The sequence below is a fragment of the Tubulanus polymorphus genome, chromosome 11, assembly GCF_964204645.1.
Source record: "Tubulanus polymorphus chromosome 11, tnTubPoly1.2, whole genome shotgun sequence".
Lineage (NCBI taxonomy): Eukaryota > Metazoa > Nemertea > Palaeonemertea > Tubulaniformes > Tubulanidae > Tubulanus > Tubulanus polymorphus.
The window spans coordinates 1453123-1464869 of NC_134035.1; the positions used below are offsets into that span (position 1 = coordinate 1453123).

Here is an 11747-nt window from a genome sequence, read left to right on the forward strand (position 1 = left end):
GACGCGTGGACCGGGAAATAAACAAACAAGAAAAATAGGAAATAAATAAATCTTTCTTATTTTGACTTTTAAACGATGTTTATGATCAAATTTGGCAGTTTTATAGCCAGGAATAGTTTCGCACATAGCAGCAGGTAATCACATAATTAATCGATTTAGTATTCAGTGTCGCAAGTAATTACAGAACAACGATTACTGTTTCAATACAATTCAATTCATTTTTTATTCAACATATGGACATATCAGAATCCCGCGATCCATCCACTAAACGCCCCCTTCCTGCACCACAAACAGGTTAGAGAATAAATAAAAATATTTTGATTTTCGCAAAAGAATTATATTTGCATCACAAAAATATTGATTCTGATTCCCCAGAGCAGAGGGGCCCAAGCTAGTTACAAGCATCGGATGAGCTTGGACTGAAAATATCCGATCATGGAACTAAACCACAGACAGGTTACTGACCCGCATTATATCATGTCATGAAGTTTCAATGTTCCCTTTGTCAAAAATTGGGTTTATTTAACTTTTAATAATATTTCAGTATTCGTCTAATTGGATGTTGCAGTACTGCAGCAACAGCAGCGTCACGATCATCGAACAATCACCTGTCGAGTTACGTAACGAAATTACGATCTGTTTGGAAAAATAACTTCAACGTTCAGAAGTCGTCGCGTCGTTGCAAACGGAATCGAGCAGACGGAGGGAAGGCTGTAGGAGGTTTATTCCTGACGGGAACGTGGCTCGCCGCGGCCGCGCCGGTCGTCAAGGCGCAGAATCTTCAATTCGAAGAACGCACGCGATTGGTCGGTTTAAAAGACGAATCGAAAACGCAAGATCCGAAATTCGACTGGGAAGAATTTCTGAAACTTGTTTGGCCGGAAATATGGTACTTACTCGGGGCTGTGGTGGTGAGTTTGTCAACTATGTATTCAAATATCAGCCAATCTTACGGGTCACCTATAGAACAGTATGAACAATACAGTAGAACTCACTCAATTCTGATTTTTCAATCAGGATTTTCATTTAATTCGGATGAAATATTCCATTTAATCTGGAACCATGTAAACTATTATTCATAATTCGGATTTAACTGAATTCAAAGAAATCTTGGCAGTCCTCAGTCATCTGGATTGGATTCCGCTATACCAGCTAATCTGAATTAAATATGTTTTTAACAGTTTCCCCTGTAATGGTAAACAGTTTTCCGTCTTGTAAAGGACCCCAGAGATGAATTTTGAAGGGTATCAAAAATTCCAGACATTCTTCAAAAGTATGGAAAATATCCCTTAGCAATATATGATATAATAGGTGTTTGTATTTTCTGTTATAGAGCGCTTTAGCCGTGGCACTAGTGAATATACAGATACCGGTTTATTTAGGAGATTTAGTCAACATCGTGTCGAAGTTCACTTCAGAGATGCCTCCGGCCGATTACATCGAACAACTACGACAACCTGTCATTAAACTCATTTCTATATACGGCGTTCAGGTTCGTTTAACTCATATTGAAAACGCGAAAATCCTTAGCCTCTGAATCTCTTTAATTGAGAGAATTTGATCGTATTTTTTCAGGGTATTTTAACGTTTGTTTATATATCTCTACTACAAACGATGGGAGAACGAATATCCGTCGATCTGAAAACAAAACTGTTCGATTCGATCGTCCTGCAAGACATCGAATTCTTCGATCGCACAAAAACGGGAGAAATTGTAAATAGGTACTTATTATAACCATTGATTGAACGATAATATTAAAATCAGGGACCAGTCTAGAGGTTCATACAAAAAGAAGGCATCTTTCAAATAAACCAGCGATGTCATAGCTCAATAACTCGCTTTAATTTCTTTGTGAATTCAGTTTTGCTTAAATCGATTTAGGCCTTAATCTCTTGTGAAACTGGGTCCTGTATTAGATATTTTTAAATAAATAAATAAATAAATAAATATATATATATATATATATATATATATATATATATATATATATATATATATATATATATATATATATATATAAATATATATATATATATATATATATATATATATATATATATATATATATATATATATATATATATATATATATATATATATATATATATATATATATATATATATATATATATATATATATATATATGGGGATCGTTTGGGAGGATTTCTTCAAAGAATTTCTTAATGCTATATAGAGACATATATATATATATATATATATATATATATATATATATATATATATATATATATATATATATATATATATATATATGTCTCTATATAGCATTAAGAAATTCTTTGAAGAAATCCTCCCAAACGATCCCCACCTTGACAAAAAGGGAAGGCAGGGGTCCAGATCCCCGATAATATCCCCTTGATCAACCCTTGCATTCTGATCGGAGTCATAATAATGATTAACGTTTTCGTTGCTTTAGATTAACTACTGATGTACACGATTTTAAAAGTGCTTTCAAAATGTGTATCTCGCAAGGATTAAGAAGTTTTACTCAGGTTGGTGCAGTGCCTAACAATTTTAGTCCTATATTGCAGTCTTGTGATGCCATCAAGTGCTCACTTTTGAAAATTACAATTCTTATTTCTGTTTCTAATAACAGGTTGTTGGTTCGACAGTTTCTCTATTCTTGATCTCACCGAAATTGACCGGACTGATGGTGGCTGTTGTACCGGCTATCGTCGTCCTGGGAACGCTAATCGGCGCGTCGCTTCGCAAACTATCGAAAGCGGCGCAAGCTCAAGTGGCGCGCGCCGCGGCTGTAGCGGACGAGGCGATCAGTAACATTCGAACGGTTCGCGCTTTCGCGACCGAACAAAAAGAACAGGCGTAAGTTTTATCTATAACTCGCAGCCTGAAGTCATTGTCACTATAATCCATGAACTACCAGACTTTACATGTGTTCTACAAACACCAGACATTAGACGTTTTATCAACACTCTTCACTGTCTATATTTTGTGTACACATTGACTTCTGCGTTTTTCAGACTGTACAATCAAGAAGTACAAGAAGCTTGTTATCAAAATGAGAAACTCGGTATAGGAATTGCTGTCTTTCAGGGTTTAGCTAACTTCGCATTGAATGGTACATAAAATAGCTCAGCGGTCTCTACCACATTGAACTAACTAATAGTCAATCAATCTACGTTAACAGGATTGTATCAAATTGTGAAATAGAAATTTAAGAAATTCCCATGATGTTTAATTACAGGAATAGTGTTAGGAGTGATTTACGCTGGTGGATTTATGATGTCCGAGAAAGAACTGACCGCAGGACAACTGATGTCATTCCTGGTCGCGACTCAAACCATACAGAAATCACTGGCGCAGATGTCGTTATTGTTCGGGCACGCAGTACGCGGTATGGGCGCTGGAGCCCGAGTGTTTCAGGTACCTAATGTTCGAAGCTAGTTTCAAAAGATCTGCAAGTGGTCTTAGATCTCTTAAGACTGGTCCTAAGTTGTTAGATTGGATATAAAACCAAAATGAGCTTATAGTGGTCTTAAGTAGTCAGATTGGTTAAAGAACCAAAATTAGCTTAGACTGTTCTTAAGTTGTTAGATTGGCTATCAAACCAAAATAAGCTTTGACTGGTCTTAAGTTGTCAGATTTGTTATAGAACCTAAAAGAGCTTATCTTAGACCCGTCTATTAAATTGTAACGCAGTCTAAAACCCGAGCTATAACTGTACATTTATAAACTATATTTCAGTATATAAAGATGCAGCCGTCTATTCTACTGGGAGGAGATATCGATGAATCGATGTTAAAAAGAGCTCGTATAAACGATCACACGCGTGACTGTATCCAGTTCAGAGACGTTAGTTTCGCGTACCCGACGCGACCCGATCAAATCGTACTCGACGGTTACAGTTTGAATATTCCGAGCGGTAAAGTGGTCGCGTTGTGCGGCCTCTCCGGCGCCGGTAAATCGACGGTCGCCGCGTTGCTCGAACGATTCTACGATATCGATTCCGGTGATATTACGATCTGCGATAAACCGCTGAGGTCTCTCGATCCTCAGTGGCTACGAGGTCAACTTATCGGTTATATTAATCAGGTGAGCTGAAATCATTTAGCCTTTGTTTGATTCCATTCAACTGAAGCCAGTTCCACAGTTGTGAAGTTCCATTCAGTTGCGGAGTTCCACAGCTGCAAAGTTCTATTCAGTTGTGAATTAAGATTTTAACGAGCCATTTGTTAAATATGGACACCTTCGAAAATATAGGAGATAATTAAGATTTTAACTCCAGACTTCAGTTAGAGAGGAGTTTTCAGTCTCCTGCACCCAGAGCATTTTCACCAGTGCCTAAATTTTATTTTTCCCGACTCTAAATGGCATAGACATCTGTCTGATCATCCAGACTTCACCCGTAAGATTGAGGTGATTGAGGGTATAGGGCACAGACACAGGCACTGCGTGTAATGAGACTGGAACTGGAGTCGTCATAAATATTACTAAAACGACTGTCCAAACATTTTCCATTGTAGGAGCCTCAATTGTTCGCGACGTCGATACGCGAGAATATCCGCTACGGGCAGACGGACGCCACCGACACTCAGGTAGAGATCGCCGCTCGATTAGCCAACGCTCACGAGTTCATCGTCAACTTCCCCGACGGATACGATACGAGAGTCGGCGAACGCGGAGCGACCGTGTCCGGCGGGCAAAAACAGAGAATCGCGATCGCGCGTGCGTTACTGAAAAACCCGGCGATATTGATTCTCGACGAAGCGACGAGCGCTTTAGACGCGGAGTCCGAACGACTCGTCCAACAAGCACTAGACCGAGTTATGAGAGGTAAGAGTCCAATTTAAAACTGCGAAATAATTTTGAAGCTGTAGATGAACCGGGTTCCTAGCGAGTCTCCAAAGTGCTTCATTTTGGAAAAATTTAGGAAAGCCCTTAAAAAAGTGCTTTCTTTTCACAAAAATTTCAAGAAGTGCTAATTAAATGCTTACTTTTGACTTTAGGTACAACAATTTATTTTTTGGACGATAATGTGAAATGCTGCGTTCTTAAATGATAAGAAACTTGTTTCAATTTTGCCCTTTCTTTGCCTAATCGGTTGCGTTGATTCATTATTCACAGGTCGAACTGTAATCGTAATCGCTCATAGATTAAGCACGATCAAAAATGCCGATCTCATCGCTGTTATGAAGGATGGAAAAGTTGCCGAGGTAAACAAAATACTGACTGCACAGTTTTACATTTTAAGACCTTAAGATCTTAGTTCTATGATTTTTTTATAGCCAAAGACCTGTCTAAGAACATCTTAGTTCTATAGCCTATCTTACAAGGCTTAAGACCAAACTGAGACCATCTTAGTTCTATGATCAGTCTTTAATATAAGACCACTTCTTGGACATAGTCAAGACTTAGCAACTGGGTCCTGAAGACTCTCTTGCATTGCAAGATACTGCCATATTCAACCCTGACTAGGATTCAATCCCAACAGCATTCAAAGCACAGCTCAAGACATTTCTGTTCAAGTCACCATCTTCGTCTGGAGAGCGCCTTTGATAATAGCCCTGCTATTTACAAGGCGCTATAGAAATTTACAACCCTATCCCTAACAGCTTCATACCACTAACATTATTTCTATTATGTCATATTTTAGATCGGTAAACACAATGAATTACTAAAATCAAAAGGAATTTATTGGAATCTAATTCGACAACAGCAGATAAAAGATGAAGCGGAAGAAAAGACGCAAAAGAGGAAAGGATTTCTTGGATGACGACGGAGAGTTCACTAAGTAGATATAGTTTGCAACCTCGATATAACGAACTTTGAAAATTAGTCAATTTAAAATGAAAAATGAAATAGGAATGTTATTGTTTTATCGAAAAATAAAAACTTTTACTATGTATTTATTACCTGTAATGTTGTTATGTTATCAGTACCCTGTAACCTGTGGAATATGCGAGGGGTTCGTTTTTAACTCAGTCTTGTGTCCACCCCCACAAAAATTGCCACTTGCTATGGGCCTGGTTATTAGAAACACATACTGATTAAGTGAAATCAAATCAATCATGACCCGTCACTTGCAGGCTTACAGTTAGACCTCATTTAAACTTCCAGTGAAACTTTGTTACAACAAACTTCAGGGTACAAGAAAATCTTTTCGTTGATACATGTAGTTTGTTGTATCCAGCATGAAATTGTCTTGTTTGGGACGAAATTCTCTTACTGTGGAATAGTGTGTTATTGTCTATTTCAACTTTGCTTCTGAGGACGGCGGTTGACCTAGCTCAGTCAGTTTTAGTAGTACATACCCGATAGGTATTTAAAGGACCAGAACGGGTCGACTTGACTGAACTCGGCCACCCACCGTCCTCTCGAGCATAGTTGAAATAGACATTAACACTAATATTATAAGTTCATGACAAGGTTCCACTGTATAAGAAAATGAAGAGTGTACTGGTTGACGGTTCAAATCACAGATTAATGAATGAATCCTCGAGTCTCATGGTCTTTCTCACCCCTCCAGACGGAAACAGAGAGGTTTATGTTTAGCTCAGCCTAATAATTATGGACAAGAAACGTATTTTAAGGAAAATTTACAATATTTTTTATTTACAACGTATCCTATATACAATACTAGTAAATGACGTACATTTTTTTCAATTTTCGATCGAGGTTTCATCAACCGCCGAAAAATTCATCAAGTTTTCGATTTTTTAGCTTTTACCGTCGTCGTACCGTTGGAAGATTTACGTTTCTGAAACGAGAAACTTTCCAACTAAAAAAACTGAATCAAACAAAAAACGTGTAAAAGCCAAGTCTCTGGCTAAATACCGGTATCAGGACTGATTGCCCCCATTTCAATAAGGCCAACAATTCAAACTTTACCATTAGGCATAAAGCTTTAACAGTGGACCCTGATCTACTGAATGAACAGATCACTATTTCAGATTATCACTTAATTCTAAAGCCATTCTTTAATTTGATAAATAAACTACTATCTTGAGAAGGCATTCATAATCCGGGGCAATGTGTCCTGATTACCCTCATGCGGATAAAGATAAATTTCGTACCTGTGACTTTTGAATTTTCTTTTTCAACGCGTCGACGTCGACGTCGACGTCCGATGATGTATTACCGACGTGTTTATTATTACTCTTGTTAATTTTCTCGGTGGGGGGTATAAACGATTTCGCGCGTTCTTCCTGTTTCTTACTGACCGCTTCTTTTTGTTTCTCCTGAAAAAAGATAACGTTTCACGTCAGTTAATGAACTAGCAGGCTCCCTACGGATCAGTCATTCTTGGATTTTAGCGGTTAAATGGAAACAATTTCAAATTTTGAGGAAACGACCGCATCACTTTCATATCCCAATTACAGTAAACCCCTCCTAAATCGGTAATGTATAGTCAGTCAAACGACCGCACCTAATATATGATAATATCGCTTCTTACCTTCTTCTCCTCGTGGTGTTTTCTTTTTCTTTCTTTCTCTTTCAGGAAATATTCACCGGTCGCCAATTCTTTATCAATCTGAACGAAACAATAAATAAACACATCATTTATCTTGAATTCGAGCTCCACAAAGTGCAATGAATTGTCTTATTGATTCCTTGCATGGTTTGAAGCGGTAAGTGAAAGTGAGCACTTCCAGCACATTTGGCATAGAAATCATGAATCGCACCTATGATCGACATATCACATATCATGCTCAGACTTAAGACCGGTCTCAGATCATTGTAGTACTATCACTAATCTAACAAATTTAGACCAGTCTGAGACCAATTTAACTACACCAACCCTGCATAATGTACCTTGCTCTCAGGCTGCTGCGGAGGGAACGGAGTGTACTGTTTCTTGATCTTCTTTTTCAGCGGTTGTTTGCGTTTGCTGATGTTTTTCGACTTGAATTTCGGCAGAAATCGATCCCACGATTCGTTTCTCAGAGCGTCGTCTTTTTCCAGTTCTTTCCGGATCATCAGAGTCTGCGAAATTGAGCGCAGTAGAATTACCTTTTAAAACTGAATTTTCAATCGGATAGACCTTCTGAATACCACAATCAACCCACTTCCAAATTACCTGAATTTTCCCTGTTTTCCAGCTGTAAACAGAGCTGGGCCCGGTTCCACAGTTAGAGTTAACTCTGAGTTAAAGTCGGTTGATTTTCAATGAGTTAACTCTAAGAGTCAAAATTAACTCAGAACTGTGGAACTGGGTCCTGGTAACCCAAAGAAGCATGTACGCGCGCTTACCTTTATATTATAAATCGGGTGAACATTCTTCATGCAGTCTTCGACAATTTTTCGTACCTGAATTTGAGAAATTTAAAATCATCGAAACGATCGTAAATTCTGTGTGAAAATAGAGATTATCTGTAACACCAACCTCTTTTAATCCTCTGAATGGACCGAGAGCCGAGACTGTATTACCTTGAACCAGTACGTAACAATCCGTCAACAATTCAATAGCCTAAATACAAATAAATATTCTTCACAATTGTATTCGATAAATAGTTAATTAGCAAAACCCACAGTTGATGACTTCTAGTCCGACAGTTTCGGAGGAGTTTATCTGAACAAATTTCTTAGTTACATCAGACTAGAATAAATTACTAAGTCATCAACTGTGTGGGTTTTACTATTTAACTCAGAATATTGAAATCTATATCAGTCCACCGGTCAACCCCGGGCCGTGGCTAGTCATATAAACCTACTGCGCTCGATATGTTAGGATCGATCGATCAATGAAGTTTAATCAAATTGTCATCAATCGTTCCCCTTTCAATATTTTAATCACTCACTCTGCTTCTATTGTTTTGGTCCTGTATAAATATCTTGTAATATTCTCCTGTACTCAGTACGCCTGATGATGGCTAATAGTCTTTAGCCGAAACGTTGCGCAAATATATATAACTCTTCTATTCAAGTTTCTCGTTTTGGCTGAACTTATTGTGGGATTTCTCTTGTTATCTTCTTACACGGATATTGTGTATCTTCTCGTCTCATCAATCGTTACATCGATAAAAATCTCTAATATTTCGAATCATTGAATAAGATACCTTTAAAGTGGAGCCGTTCGGTCCGACGAGTCTTTGACGCCGTTTCACAAATCGGTCTTTGTTACGAACGAACGACGATATTTTGATGATGTCACAAGCGACTTCGTCGTCCAGCACACGAATAGCCTACCAGAGAAAAATATATTTTTAGTAAAAAATACAACAATTTCTTTTTGCAACTTGGGCCTGGTTCTGTCGGTTAGGTGCATGGTCTTTGAATTAGTTTTTAATTAAATCGAATAGAATAAAACAGAATTTTCAAGAACTATTTTCTAGTCGTCTTCATGCTGATGCAGAAAATACTTTGAAAAACTGTCTTATTCAAATTATCTCAAAACCTGTAAAAACTGAGCCCATGCGCCGATGAACATAGGTCATAATGAAATACAGTAGAGGCTTTCCAAATGTTGCAGTTACAGTTACATTGGACATAATGAGACAAATTTGTTGCAATTTATGGTTATCTAATTTGTTTAGCTGGTTGTGAGTTTTGTTTGTTTACCTGTTCGTAAGGTACGCTTCGAGCTAACAGTTTAATGAGATCACGACTGCGTATAATTATATACGGATCGAACGTTTTTCTCGTAGTTGAAACCGTCATACTTCCTTCAATAACGTCTAATTCAGCTTTAATCCCCTGAAATCAACAGATATAAAATAATTCTAACCCTTCATACGAAACATTGCAGTCAATTGATGATCTATCCTTTTTCTATTTGGCATGTTTTATTTAGATAGCAATATTTTGAGAGGAGCGCGACAAACCACAGACAGGTTACTGACTAATCTCAGGCGACCTGAGCGATAACCACCGAAACGTCTGTCTCGGCCAAATCGACAGCATGTTGTAACATGAGCGTCCTTTAATCACAGGCAATCGGATCTTATGAGACCCTAGTAAGGCGCAGTGATTCAGTAATGGGATAAGCATCCTCCCTCGGCAAGGATTCAAACCTGATGGAATCGTTAGACTCAGGACAACGCACACAAAAACCTACTTGATTAGCCCAAGTGCGCAGCTTATAGATGATGTCATGATCAGCCAATCAGAAATCGCATTTCATTTAAGCCAGTTATAGTTTGGTGCATCAACGATAACACAACAGGCAATCTGATTGGCGCTGGAACCTACGCACTTGGAGGATGAATATTATAAATGCTCCGAGAACAAGTTAAACCCTTTTCATTCCACTTCGCTACTATCATAATCATCAATATAGACCATGAATCTTACGTGTTGAGATAGGGTTTTTTTCACTAACGACCAACATTCCTGTAGATATTTCTCTCTGTATTTAGGGAACAGCGTCGCGAACGAACTTTCCGTCGCCAGTCCGCGTGGATTATCCTGCGCGGTAAAAGCCGGTTCTTTCCAACCTTTCGGCACCTCCGTCAACGAATCCACGTCATTGTCAGCGTTATTCTTATCGGGTAAAGGTTTCTTCTTTTTCTTTCCGGTTACTGAAATGAATTGAAAATTTTTCGGTTAGATGTACAGCAGAATTTGCCGACCTCCCGGATACCATTCCGCACATTTGAAATTTGACTGCGATGATAAAATATTGGAAATGAAAGAACGATAACCGCACTCAAACGTGGTGAACGGATAATAAGATAAAAACCCACTATCTACAGATTAAAAGAATTCAAAACCAAGAATTTATTTATTCAAACAATCTAAAATATATAGAAGAGGCCATCGTCAGGTGTCACCCTAGAGATCATCATCAGGTGTCACCCTCACCCTCACACCTGACGATGATCTCTAGGGTGAGATCGAAACGTTGTGTATTTTATATATTTTAGATTGTTCAATTAAATAAATTCTTGGTTTTGAATTCTTTTAATCCGTAGATATTTGGGTTTTTATCTTATTATTGGAAATGAACTTATTTCAACAGGGTTGCTGCTGCTGATCTATTCCAAATTCCCTGATTGAAAATTCAGATTTCTATGAAAAAAGTATGATCAACCGATTATACTGACTAAATTATGGATCAAAGGGTCGCACAGAGAGCACATAAGGGACACCTAAACTACAGTCGCTCGCTGGGGTTCTTATCATATCTCAACGAATCCGATATACATGAAGCATAAAGTTTTCTTTTGGTAATTAGTGCGGCTACTGTACTGCTCTCCTCATGTTTTAAGACGTTATTTTTGAGGGGAATAAACTTCATAAAAACAACAAAAGTACAATTCAGAGTTGTAGAAAAGACACAAAATTTACCTTCTAAGAAATCTGCCATATTTCTCTGTTTTCTTAATAACGAGTAATTAATCGCAATTTTTAGTTGAAAGGCATGTTTTGTATGATGATGGCTCCACGATTGATTAAGGTCTGTCTGCAGAGTTTGCAGAACCTGTTATGTCAGGGCCCAATACCTAACATGACAGGTGGGACCTCAGGCGACAGGTTGATTCGCTAAAATGAAAATCGTCATGACTGAACCGATGATATGCGATTAGAAGACATGAGAGGCGCGGATTTAGAACACATGATAGCCGATGAACACAAAGAACATATCGTAGCGCTTTCTGAATATATTATTCAAAAACAGGCAATTTGCTTTTGGCATCTTCATCATTCATGTGTTCTTCAAACTTTTGAAACTTTTCCCGTTAAATTACAGACTCCCCTCTCCATCTCCTCTCCCCTATATTGAATTCATCAATTCATCTAGTTAAAAGTTTTCCAGGAAACTGCA

The 11747-nt window shown here is 38.0% G+C and overlaps 2 protein-coding genes across 2 annotated transcripts; one reads left to right on the forward strand and one right to left on the reverse strand.

Moving 5' to 3' along the window:
• The first annotated feature begins 12 nt into the window (after window positions 1-12).
• Window positions 13-5841, forward strand: LOC141913399 (mitochondrial potassium channel ATP-binding subunit-like). Its single transcript, XM_074804921.1, has 12 exons — window positions 13-134; window positions 545-911; window positions 1334-1492; window positions 1576-1721; window positions 2439-2514; window positions 2619-2845; window positions 3004-3101; window positions 3228-3406; window positions 3728-4075; window positions 4507-4816; window positions 5108-5196; window positions 5637-5841. The coding sequence occupies exons 1-12, from the start codon at window positions 76-78 to the stop codon at window positions 5754-5756; spliced, it is 2178 nt and encodes a 725-aa protein (XP_074661022.1). The 5' UTR covers window positions 13-75; the 3' UTR covers window positions 5757-5841.
• Window positions 5842-6536: 695 nt separating this feature from the next.
• On the reverse strand, window positions 6537-11374 carry LOC141912747 (KRR1 small subunit processome component homolog). The gene is made up of 10 exons (XM_074804120.1): window positions 11270-11374; window positions 10274-10500; window positions 9542-9676; window positions 9040-9165; window positions 8367-8450; window positions 8234-8290; window positions 7796-7966; window positions 7437-7514; window positions 7057-7221; window positions 6537-6740 (listed from the first exon to the last, which is right to left on the reverse strand). Exons 1-10 carry the CDS (start codon window positions 11286-11288, stop codon window positions 6684-6686), a joined length of 1119 nt encoding a protein of 372 aa, XP_074660221.1. The 5' UTR covers window positions 11289-11374; the 3' UTR covers window positions 6537-6683.
• Window positions 11375-11747: the final 373 nt, after the last annotated feature.

Bases quoted from the DNA above. Each gene is read 5' to 3' on its own strand.
- LOC141913399 (XM_074804921.1), top strand. From the start codon at position 76: ATGTTTATGATCAAATTTGGCAGTTTTATAGCCAGGAATAGTTTCGCA. The intron at 3,102-3,227 runs GTACATAAAATA...GTTTAATTACAG, and splicing joins AGCTAACTTCGCATTGAATG to GAATAGTGTTAGGAGTGATT. The intron at 4,817-5,107 runs GTAAGAGTCCAA...CATTATTCACAG, and splicing joins ACTAGACCGAGTTATGAGAG to GTCGAACTGTAATCGTAATC.
- LOC141912747 (XM_074804120.1), bottom strand. The intron at 9,166-9,541 runs GTAAACAAACAA...TTTCTCTGGTAG, and splicing joins GAAGCGTACCTTACGAACAG to GCTATTCGTGTGCTGGACGA. The intron at 7,967-8,233 runs GTAAGCGCGCGT...TCAATTTCGCAG, and splicing joins ACCCGATTTATAATATAAAG to ACTCTGATGATCCGGAAAGA.